General features: G+C 34.6%; 1 protein-coding gene and 2 non-coding genes across 3 annotated transcripts; 2 read left to right on the forward strand and 1 right to left on the reverse strand.

Annotated features, from left to right (window-relative positions):
• The first annotated feature begins 4,880 nt into the window (after positions 1-4,880).
• Positions 4,881-4,987, forward strand: LOC127089432 (small nucleolar RNA R71). Its single transcript, XR_007791029.1, has one exon. It is a non-coding gene; the product is annotated as a small nucleolar RNA R71 (small nucleolar RNA).
• Positions 4,988-7,485: 2,498 nt separating this feature from the next.
• On the reverse strand, positions 7,486-7,558 carry TRNAK-CUU (transfer RNA lysine (anticodon CUU)). Its single transcript has one exon. It is a non-coding gene; the product is annotated as a tRNA-Lys (tRNA).
• Positions 7,559-10,951: 3,393 nt separating this feature from the next.
• LOC127082604 (acidic endochitinase) lies at positions 10,952-12,429 on the forward strand. The gene is made up of 2 exons (XM_051022833.1): positions 10,952-11,942; positions 12,305-12,429. The coding sequence occupies exons 1-2, from the start codon at positions 10,952-10,954 to the stop codon at positions 12,427-12,429; spliced, it is 1,116 nt and encodes a 371-aa protein (XP_050878790.1).
• Positions 12,430-12,912: the final 483 nt, after the last annotated feature.

Genomic DNA, 12,912 nt, shown 5'->3' on the forward strand with positions numbered 1-12,912 from the left:
AAATAAATTAAATGAAGAATGAATACTGAATAAAATCAAAAGAATAATCAAAGAAAAGAAAAAATAGTAAAAATTTGTGGGTTGTCTCCCACGAAGCGCTTTGTTTAATGTCGCAAGCTCGACATAAAACTATTAAATGTTAATCTATAAATTTAGGAGACAATACGTCTAAGTGCAGGACTCGCGAGTCTTCATTGTTTTCATCATAGTGATAATGTTTCAGACGCTGCCCGTTTACGATAAATGCTTCAATAGATTTTCCCTTAATTTCCACAGCCCCACTAGGAAAGACATTAGTGACTTGGAAAGGGCCTGACCATCTAGAGCATAGTTTTCCTGGGAATAACTTAAGTCTAGAGTTAAACAATAGGACTACATCGCCTTGTTTGAAAGTTTTCCTTGATATGCGTTTATCATGCCATTTTTTCGTTCTTTCCATGTAGATTCTGGCATTTTCGTATGCGTCTTGTCTAAGTTCCTCTAATTCGTTTATATCAAGAATTCGCTTTTCATCGGCGGCCTTATAGTTTACATTTAAATTTTTAATAGCCCAATAGGCCTTATGTTCTAACTCTACTGGGAGGTGGCAAGATTTACCATAAATAAGCCTAAATGGGGTTGTTCCTATGGGAGTTTTGTAAGCGGTTCGATATGCCCATAAAGCTTCGGGTAATTTTGATGACCAGTCTTTCCTCGAGGTGGCGACTGTTTTTTCCAATATCTGTTTAATTTCTCTGTTAGACACTTCCACTTGTCCACTGGTTTACGGATGGTAAGGTGTCGCTACTCGATGTTTTACACCATACTTAAACAATAATTTTTCGAGTATCTTAGATATGAAATGCGATCCACCATCACTGACGACTATTCTTGGGACACCAAATCTTGGAAAGATTATACTCTTAAAGAGTCTAGTTACTGCTCGTGTGTCGTTTGTTGGAGAAGCTATAGCTTCAATCCATTTTGATACGTAGTCAACCGCTACGAGTATGTACTTGTTACCGAAAGAAGGTGGGAAAGGTCCCATGAAATCTATTCCCCACACGTCGAAAATTTCTACTTCCAAAATGCCTTTTTGTGGCATCTCGTCACGTCTAGATATGTTTCCTGTGCGTTGACACCTATCACATTTCTTGACAGCAGCATGCACATCCTTCCATATGTTTGGCCAATAAAGCCCGGCTTGTAGGATTTTAGAGCAGGTCTTGGATGTACTTGCGTGTCCACCATAAGGAGCGGAATGACAATGTTGGATTATACTTTCTATCTCTTCTTCAGGTATACAACGACGGAAAATACCATCGGAGCCTCTTTTGAAAAGTAAAGGGTCATCCCAGTAATAATGTTTTATGTCATGGAAGAATCGTTTCTTTTGTTGGTAGGCTAAATCAAGTGGAACCACTCCGGCGGCTAAATAATTGACAAAATCAGCGTACCATGGTGTAACGCATACAGCCAAGGTGGTCTCTACCTGTTCATCAGCTCTATTTTCTTCCAAATTAGCTATATGTTTATCGTACGAGAAGTCATCATTGATCGATGTTCTTTCCGGTTCCAGGTTTTCAAGTCTAGAGAGGTGATCTGCTACTACGTTTTCAGTTCCTTTTTTATCTTTGATTTCCAAATCAAATTCTTGTAACAACAAGATCCACCTTAGGAGTCTAGGTTTAGCGTCTTTTTTTGTTAATAGGTACTTAATGGCAGCGTGGTCAGTGTAAACGATTATTTTAGCTCCGACCAAGTAAGAACGAAATTTATCTAGTGCAAATACTACTGCTAAAAGTTCTTTCTCGGTTGTGGCGTAATTCATTTGCGCTTCATCTAGGGTTCTACTTGCATAATATATGACGTGAAGTTTTTTATCCTTTCATTGTCCTAAAACAGCGCCTACGGCGTAGTCACTTGCGTCACACATTATTTTGAATGGTTCATTCTAATCCGGAGTCTGCATTATGGGCGCGGAGATCAATGCTTGTTTAAGTGTTTGAAATGCTTCTAAACATTTATTGTCGAAGGTGAATTCAGCGTCTTTCATTAATAATCCGGTTAAAGGTTTAGTTATTTTAGAGAAATCTTTAATGAATCGTCGGTAGAAACCGGCATGTCCTAAGAAGCTTCGTACTTCTCTCACAGTTTTCGGAGGTTGAAGGTTTTCGATTACTTCTATTTTGGCTTTGTCTACTTCAATTCCTCTATTTGATATGATGTGTCCTAAAACAATTCCTTCTTGTACCATAAAGTGACATTTTTCCCAATTAAGTACTAGGTTTACTTTTACACATCGTTCTATAACTCTTTCTAGGTTTTCAAGACATTCTTCGAAACTTTGCCCGCATACGGAAAAGTCATCGATAAAGACTTCCATGATGTTTTCGAGAAAATTGGCGAATATTGCCATCATGCACCTTTGGAAGGTTGCAGGAGCATTGCACAAGCCAAACGGCATTCGTCGATAAGCGAAGGTACCAAAAGGGCACGTGAACGTTGTCTTTTCTTAGTCATCAGGATGAATTGGTATTTGAAAGAAGCCTGAGTAACCGTCCAGATAGCATAAATGAGAATGCTTGGCTAATCGTTCTAACATCTGGTCTATGAATGGTAAAGGAAAATGATCTTTTCGGGTTGCTTTGTTTAGCTTCCTATAGTCAATGCACATTCTCCATCCCGATTCGATTCGTTTGGTTATAGTTTCTCCTTTTTCATTTTCGATCACGGTTATACCCCCTTTCTTTGGTACTACGTGTACAGGGCTAACCCATTTGCTATCAGATATAGGATATATGATACCTGCCTCTAATAACTTCGTTACTTCCTTCTTCACTACCTCACTCAGGATCGGGTTTAGTCTCCTCTGATGTTCCCTAGAAGTTTTATAGTCTTCTTCTAGCATGATGCGGTGCATACAAATAGAAGGACTTATCCCTTTAAGATCGGTGATGTTGTATCCTAGTGCGGTTGGATATTTTCTTAAGATATGTAGGAGTTTTTCGGTTTCGAGTTTTCCTAGGTCTGCATTGACTATCACTGGTCGTTCAAGTTCTGAATCTAGGAATTCATATCTCAGATTTTTGGGAAGTGTTTTCAGGTCGAGGGTTGGTTTCTTAAGGCATTACGTAGGATCCGATGTTATTGCTAAACATTGGTTCAGTCTGTCTTCTACACGATAGTCAGACAATTTGTCATTTTCTAATTCTGTTTCTTTTATGCATTCATCAATGATATCCATGAAGTAACATGTGTCATCTATTGCAGGTGCTTTCAAATATTTTGGAAAGAATGAACTCAGTTTTCTCTTCTCCTACTTCGAAAGTGAGTCGTCCTCGTTTTACGTCTATGATAGCACCGACGGTTGCTAAGAAGGGTCTTCCCAATATAATGGGGGTAACTTCATGTTCTCTTATGTCCATAATTATAAAATCGGTGGGAATGTAGAATTGACCTATGCGCACGGGAACATTTTCAAGAATTCCTACGGGATATCTAACGGAACGATCTGCTAATTGCACAGACATTTTAGTTGGTCTTAATTCTCCCATTTCAAGTCTCTTGCATATGGACAAGGGCATAACACTGATACCGGCTCCTAAATCGCATAGAGCTTTGTCTATGACAAATTTTCCTATGTGACAGGGTATAGAGAAACTACCAGGATCTTTAAGTTTAGGAGGCATATTTTGGATTATCGCGCTGCACTCAGCAGTGAGTGTAACGGTTTCGCTATCTTCAAGTTTCCTTTTATTAGAAAGAATTTCTTTTAAGAACTTAGCATATGAGGGCATCTGTGTAATAGCTTTTGTAAAAGGAATTGTGACGTTTAATTGTTTCAGTAGGTCAACAAATTTTTTAAATTGGCCCGCGTCTTTGGATTTAATTAGCCTTTGAGGATAAGGGATAGGTGGTTTGTAAGGCGGTGGAGGTACATAAGGTTCTTTCTTTTCTACGGTTTCCTTATTACTCTCTTCCTTTTCCTTAGGTTTACTTTCTTCCTCAGTTGACTTTTTAGAGTTTTGGTTCTCAATCCTTGGGTCAGACGGTCCTTCTACCTCTGTTTCACTTCTTAATATAATTGCATGAGCGTGGCTTTTCGGGTTAGGTTGAGGCTGTCCAGGAAATGTACCAATTGGGGCAGCAGTAGGCGCTTGTTGTTGAGCTACTTGCGAGATTTGTGTTTCCAGCATTTTGTTATGGGTAGCCAGGGCATCTACTTTTCTTGCTAGTTGTTTAATCTGTTCGCTAGTGTGTACATTCTGGTTTAAGAACTCTTTATTCGTTTGCTGTTGAGAAGCTATGAAGTTCTCCATCATGATTTCCAAGTTGGATTTCCTAGGAACGTTATTGTTAGACGTAGATAGGGTCGGCTTTTGATATCCGGGAGGTATAGCTGGGGCTTGACTGGGTGCGTATAAAGCATTATTACTCTTATATGAAAAATTAGGATGGTTCTTCCAGTTTGAGTTATAGGTATGCGAGTAGGGATTTCCTTGAGCATAGTTCACTTGCTCTGCTTGGATTCCTGTTAGGAGTTGACAATATGTAGGAGTGTGACCTTGGATTCCATAGACTTCGCAATTTTGAGTTACGGCAACCACGGTGGCTGGAGGTGATACATTTAAACTTTCAATTTTCTGGGCAAGAGCATCCACTTATGCATTAACATGATCAAGGCTACTTATCTCGTACATGCCTCCTTTTGTTTGAGGTTTTTCTACCATTGTTCGATCGCTTCCCCACTGATAATGGTTTTGGGCCATGCTCTCAATAAGTTGATAAGCGTCAGCGTAAGGTTTATCCATAAGCGCACACCGGCGGCGACGTCTATTGTTAACCTTGTGTTGTACAAGAGACCATTATAGAAGGTATGAATTACTAACCAGTCCTCTAAACCATGGTGTGGACAAAGTCTCATCATGTCTTTGTATCTTTCCCAAGCTTCGAAAAGAGACTCGTTATCTTTCTGCTTAAATCCATTTATCTGGGCTCTTAACATAGCTGTTTTTCTTGGAGGAAAATATCGGGCAAGAAAGACTTTCTTCAACTCATTCCATGTGGTGACTGAGTTGGAAGGAAGAGACTGAAGCCATCTTCTAGCTTTATCTCTTAACGAGAAAGGAAAGAGACGAAGTCGAATTGCCTCTGAAGTGACACCATTAGCTTTAACAGTATCAGCGTATTGGACAAATACGGATAAATGAAGGTTTGGATCCTCAGTAGGATTTCCAGAGAATTGATTTTGTTGCACTGCCTGCAACAACGAAGGTTTAAGTTCAAAGTTGTTTGCTTCGATTGCGGGTGGAGCAATACTCGAATGCGGCTCATCTTGCGATGGAGCGGCGTAATCTCGAAGAGCACGAGCTGGTTCTGCCATCTCGGGTATCAGCGAAGGAAGGAGATTTTTGAGATCATGAATTTCGATTGGAGGAAGATTGTTTGTAGCATGATACTCCCGAATTCGTCGTAAGACTCGGAGATATCGTTCAACGTCGTTGATTCGTAAGTAGTACGGTTCGCCTTGTGAGCGAGTGTGTGGCATACAAATCAACGAAAGACAAGGGAAAAATAAAAATTGCCTTAGTCTCTACAGCATAACAGAAGAGTTACGATATCGACTAAATAAAAGTCCCCGGCAACGGCGCCAAAAACTTGATCGCGACTTTATGAGTCTATTGGGGTATTAACTGCAAGTGCACAGTCTAATCGCGTAGTTTTAAAAGATATCGATCCCACAGGGACTTAATGAATCGATATACCGTTTTTCTAAGGTTACTTCGTAAAGCTAAGGCGGATGATACTTTGATGATTAGGGGGAAAAATAAAACTAAAATCGGATCTAGATTAAATATCAAATAACACGGATATCGGTATGTAGTTCGTCGTAATTAGGGAATCAAATCTTCGTTGGTTTCTTAGTTTTAAAATAAGTCTTTTCAGTAGACACTATTGATTAAAAGTCTTTTCTCAAACTCTCGCTCTGTTGAATCAGACTATGACTTTATATTAACGTACGCTCTCACTATTTAGTTAAATCTAAAATCACTTTTTGAAAACAATAGAATCTATAGAAACTCTTTTTATTAAAATACTAACCGTTTAAACACCCTCGTCTCAAACTCTCGCTCTGTTGACTTAGATTATATGATTAAACTTAAATTCTTAACTCTCGTCCTCACATTTAACCTTTAAAAATACTTTTTGAAAATGATTAGAATTAAATTAACTCTAAAAATTGCTTTCACCCTGATTTAAAGTTAATGTCCAATTTACACTATCCAGTTAAAAGCTCAAACCGTCGTTCTATTGATTTTAACTTCTTTATGTCTTTTACTCTCGTACAAAAACTTTGGTATTAACTTTGTAAATTGAGACCATAAAAAGAGTGACTATATTTTTAAATAAATTTAAACCAACTCAGTTTTGATTCCTTTATTCCGTTTACTTTATATACCGATATCTAAATTAATTAGCCGGACATGCTAAACAGGCCTAAACAATTATTATGCCTAAATACATCCATATCAGACAAACAATATTGATAAACAGCAGTACAGAGCATATATAAATTAAAACAATAAATTAATGAACTTGTAAAATTAATAGAAATCTTGGTTGTTCCCTAACTTCGATGCTTGAACACTCCACCACAAACCGATTGGATTTGTTCTTCACAATCTTCGATCAGACAGAAAAATAAAAACGAAGGAATAAAATACTATGACCTAACGTAAGGTTAGATCCAGTACAAACTACACAATAGTTTCCGGTGTAGAAACTAGTGTGAAAGAAAATAAATTCAATGCTTTGGAAATTAACTAGAAAAGAATAGAAAAGAAAAGGAAATAAAAAATGCTAAGAAAGTAGAATGCTGGAAAATATATTGTTGTAAAAGCTTGCACTACGGAAAAGAGTCTGTACGGCAGGGCACCACTTAAGGTCTATTTATATTCATCCATTTAGTAACCGTTTCCCAAAAGTTCCTTCAGTAGGTTTTCTAGCGTGTCAACGAGTCAGAGGAAAAATAGGAGAGAACGTGCTTCTATTATGCGTCAAAGCCAAAAAAATAGGAGTGGGGGTGTGACGTCCGTCACACCATGTGTTACGCTCGTAACACTAAGCGGAGGGGCGTGACGCTCGTCACACCATGTGTGGCGGTCGACACAGCGCTTCAGCGATAAACATCATTGGAAATATTTCATTTAAGAGATCATTTATTCTTGCAAGCATGACGACGATTATTGTCTAATCAATTATTTACTTTAAAAACATCGTAAGTTTTCTTTGAATTATTAATTTTTTTCTTTGGAGAAAAATATTGTATTAAATTTCACGAGAATACCTTTTCTCATCTTCATACATAAAAATATGTAATTGAAGTTATTAATGCATGAAAACATTTATGGTATCAATTTTATGTGAGTTATTTGCTATTTTGTTTTTAAAATGTATTGTATATAGTGTACTAACGCCCATGTATTGTATATAGTGTACTAACGCCCACCGTGGGACTCGAACCCACGACCACAAGGTTAAGAGCCTTGCGCTCTACCAACTGAGCTAGACGGGCAATATTTGCTCGGCTTGAAAGACTTATATTTGAAATGATAATTCTAGTAATTTATTATTATTACTAATAGTATTATTTCTAATTTGAATGTTCATCTTTTTATTTTTCAAATTTTGAAAAATTTAAATAACATGCGGTTATAATTTTAATTAGAAATGTTTTGAACATTTCCTTAAATAGAAATTAGTTAATAAAATTTTGTGTGGAAAATTCATATGTTGAAATACACGTACTAGTATGAAAATTCAAAATTCCGACTCTCAAAGTTTCAAAGTTTAAGTTTCATATAGTTTTTATGATATAACCTTTACGGAATTTTATGTTAAGAATTTTTTTTCTAACTATACCACGAGAGATCACAATGATTTTTGAAAGTCAAAATAGATAAATAGACTAGAGGGATACTCGAATAAAATTCCGTACCTTCATCAGATCGGGCGTTGAAAAGTACCTTATACCCAAGAAATTGTCTTTATGCAATACTGAAGAATCAAAACATGTAACTCATGCAAAAAAAAATATCCAACGGTGACACCAAGGTATTTAATATCTCATCCATATAGGCTTCAATAAATTTTTCATATGACCCTTACTTAAGTTTCATAGCACGAGTCGCTATAAGATCATAAATGTAATTATGACCACGATAGACTTGTCAAGCCTAAAAAAATTGAAATAAACTACATCGCAACTCTGTCGATCCTATCTTGACAAGTTACTGGTAGAATCATATTCAAACCTTAGAATGTTCAGCATCATTAGATATCTAAAAGTCATCCATCTAACAAGACCTTTGAATTAATTAAATGATCCTATGAGACAGTTGATGAATTTGTAACTGAAATAAAATTCAAGAGTGTTGAATACAACGGGAGGTCACCCTTGTCATCAAACCAAATAGTGGTTGGTAACGTCTCCAAGAATCTTTTGATCACATGAACGATTAGACCCATAAACATAAGCTCCACAAGAATAGTTTTAATTGAAGAAAGTTCTAGTACTAAAGAATCTTTATATTGTTTAGTTAGAGAGTTGTGCTTGGTCACAACTAACACGATGATGGAGACCTCCACATCCCACTCTTAAATATCATCTAACGTATGTACCGTGTGGTAAGAATAATTATCATAATGCTATAGGGTCTTAAATATGTAAAACATCACTATCAAATTAATACTACAAATGAGTACATACTTTTTAAAGCTAACCCTCGTACTTACAGTTTAAATTGATTTAGTCGTCAGAGTGTTTAAATGTGCACCCTCACCCAGCATCTTCCGATCTTCAGAAATAACGAAAAACATGAATTCTTTGATTGATCAATCACACCCACCATTACTTGGCGAAAATGGTCCATGAAAGACAAAAAAATCAGGCGATAAACATAATTGGAAATATTTCATTCAAGAGATCCTTTATTTTTGCAAGCATGACGACGATTATTGTCTAATCAATTATTTACTTTAAAAACATCGTAAGTTTTCTTAGAATTATTAATTTTTTTCTTTGGAGAAAAATATTGTATTAAATTTCACGAGAATACCTTTTCTCATCTTCATATATAAAAATAAGTAATTGAAGTTATTAATGGATGAAAACATTAATGGTAGCAAACAAGAAAATTTTCCATTTTTTAAACATTTTGTTTTTAAAATGTATTGTATATAATGTACTAACGCCCATCGTGGGACTCAAACCCACGACCACAAGGTTAAGAGCCTTGCGATCTACCAACTGAGCTAGACGGGCAATATTGGCTCGGCTTAAAAGACTTATATTTGAAATGATAATTCTAGTAATTTATTATTATTACTAATTGTATTATTTCTAATTTGAATGTTCATCTTTTTTATTTTTCAAATTTAGAAAGATTTAAATAACATATGGTTATAAGTTTAATTATAAATGTGTTGAACATTTCCTTAAATAGAAATTAGTTCATAAAATTTTGTGTGTATAACTAATATGTTGAAATACACGTACTAATATGAAAATTCAAAATTCCGACTCTCAAAGTTTCAAAGTTTAAGTTTAATATAGTTTTTATGATATAACCTTTACGGAATTTTATCTTAAGAATTTTTTTTCTAACTATATCATGAGAGATCACAATGATTTTTGAAAGTCAAAGTAGATAAATACACTGGAGGGATACTCGAATAAAATTTCGTACCTTCATCAGATCGGGCGTTGAAAAGTACATTATACCCAAGAAGTTGTCTTTATGCAATACTGAAGAATCAAAACATGTAACTCATAAAAAAAAAATTATCCAATGGTGACACCAAGGTATTTAATATCTTATCCATATAGGCTTCAATAAATTTTTCATATGACCCTTACTTAAGTTTCATAGCATGAGTCGCTATAAGATCATAAATGTAATTATGACCACGAAAGACTTGTCAAGCCTAAAAAAATTGAAATAAACTACATCGCAACTTTGTTAATCCTATCTTGACAAGTTACTGGTAGAATCATATTCAAACCTTAGAATGTTAAGCATCATTAAATAACTAAAAGTTATCCATCTGACAAGACCGTTGAATTAATTAAATGATCCTATGAGATAGTTGATGGATTTGTAACTGAAATAAAATTCAAGAGTGTGTAGTACAACGGAAGGTCACCCTTGTCATCAAATCAAATAGTGGTTGGTAACGCCTCCAAGAAACGTTTGATCACATGAACGATTAGACACATAAACATAAGCTCCACAAGACTAGTTTTAATTGGAGAAAGATCTAGTACTAAAGAATCTTTATATTTTAGGTTTTTTCAGTCAATTAATTTTAGATTTTTAGATCTTAGATAAAAAAATATTTTTTTATTAATCATCATTATTTTAACTAAAAATAAAAAATATTAAGATACTTATCTTAAAATACTTTTTAAAAAAACATATATGAAAAAAATAATTCCATACATAAAAAGAATGTTTAAAATAAAAAAAATTATTTAAAATATATTTTTATAAATAATGTCATATGTTTTTCATCTAAAAATATTTGCTAAAAATTATTTAAAATATATTTGCTAAAAATATTTTTTATCCTTTATTCTGTTTTCATCTCTTAATGACAGAATTATGATAATACAAAGTCATATGTTAACAAATTTCAGTTTTTGGATACATATTTTATTCATCATTGTTGCAGTCGTTGTTTAAAAAATATATATATTGTTTATATGATTCCCCAAGGACGGCAATTTTCATCGATGAATGAAAAAGATAAAAGGTTAATAGGTTTATCTTTTTGTACATTTAATAATTAAGTTTTAGCAAATGCTGAAAATTCTCTATAGTAAAATAGTATATTCTTTGTGCCTGCATTAATTAACGAGAAATGATAAATTGATACAAAAATTGATGATGAAAAGAAACATATAGAGATGATTATAAATAGAATAGTAGTTTCCATTTCCTCTTTGGTTCTACATATATTCCTTATTAGTAGTACTTTCTTAGTATATAATACTGCAGAAGCAGAACCAAACAACATTGCTATTTATTGGGGTCAAAACAACAATGAAGGTACCCTAACACAAACATGTGCAACAGAAAATTACTCGTATGTGATCATAGCTTTTATGAACAAATTTGGGAATGGAACAACGCCAGAAATCAACTTAGCAGATCACTGTGACCCTTATTCGAATGATTGCGTAATGTTGCGCACAGACATCAAGAATTGTCAAGCGAAAGGAATCAAAGTCTTGCTTTCAATTGGAGGAGCAGATGGAGAGTATGGTTTGGTTTCTACTGACGATGCTAAAAACGTTTCTGATTACTTGTGGAACAAGTTTCTGGGTGGAAACTCGTCTTTGCGTCCGTTTGGTGATGCGATATTAGATGGAATTGATTTTGATATAGAGAAAAGCTTGAAAGGAAAACAACAACATTGGGATGAACTAGCAATTTTCCTAAAGTCATATAGAAATTCAACTCAACATGTTTATTTAAGTGCCGCACCTCAATGTCCATTCCCTAATGGAGATTTGGGTGCGGCACTTGACATGGGCGTTTTCGATTATGTTTGGATACAGTTTTACAATAATCCTGAGTGTGAATATAACCAAAATGATGTTAATCGGTTGTTGGATTCGTGGAAGCGATGGACGGAATCATTGACGGTCGGAAAACTGTTTTTGGGATTGCCTGGTTCTCCTGCAGCTGCAGATAATGGCTATATTCCTGTTGATTTGTTGTGTGAGATTGTTCTTCCCGTCGTAGCAATGTCGCGTAACTATGGTGGTGTAATGTTATGGGCGACATACTATGATAAACAAAGTGGATACAGTAGCTATATTAAAAGCTCTCTATGCACTCAACAAAAGCCTCCTCAATGTCGTCGCAAAGGTTCTTGTTATCGACAAAATTTAAGTGCAATTATGGAAACTCTTTCTAGTATTGTTACAATAGTAGAAAAGGTTTCTAAAAAAATGCACTTAAGTTTTGTCATAGTAGAAAATTTATATATATTACAACCATTGAATGAAATTTATTTTGTTACTTCTTGTACAAGCAAATAATTTATTTATGATATTGTTCTATCAGAAAACAAGTGGTGGATATGGATTATCATTGGGGTAGGAGTTGCCCTTGCAATTTCTGTTATCTTCTGCTTAGGTTGCACCTTAAGGAAGAAAAAGAAAACACAAGGTAATTTCTAACATAATGAATTTTAAATGATGAGTTATCATTTCTGACGCAAGGTATTTTATTTTTTCATGTCAAATAATCAGTGGATGGAAAAATGAACCAAGAAAATGTGTTACACGAAATTGGAGGCAATGTTGTGCTTTCTGACAAAGCTAAAAGTGTTGAAATAGAGGATAGAAGGACTCTGAGTGACTTGGTTAAGGAATAGGTACTGGTGGATTTTTTTTTTGTTATTAAACTCACTTTGGTAGTTTGTAGGACAATGTTTGTTGTTCTTGTTCAAGACTTTTCTTCAAATATTAATAAAACCAAACTATAACTACTATGTTCAATAATTATTATAAAGTTAAGGTGTCTAATGTACACCCATATACTATAGAAATAAATATACAGAGGCGGAATGTTTAAGAACATAAGTCTTTGAATCAATATATAAAGTGTACCATTCCTCCAAATAGGCTTGGAGTTGGGAAACTTGATGTTAAAGCTTAGTACTATCCACAATATAGTCAAACTGTTAAGGATTTATCGTGATAATTTTGTAATTGTTTTTTTCTCTAAAAATATTATGTATTCAAAAGATATTATACATATGAGTTTAAACTAATAAAAACGGTGATTTGAATGTAATGATACAAACTTAATAATAGCTAGTCCATTAGCTAAAGGTTTGTCGCCGGCCTCCGTGAAA

Source organism: Lathyrus oleraceus, chromosome 5 (genome assembly GCF_024323335.1).
Source record: "Lathyrus oleraceus cultivar Zhongwan6 chromosome 5, CAAS_Psat_ZW6_1.0, whole genome shotgun sequence".
Taxonomy (NCBI): domain Eukaryota; kingdom Viridiplantae; phylum Streptophyta; class Magnoliopsida; order Fabales; family Fabaceae; genus Lathyrus; species Lathyrus oleraceus.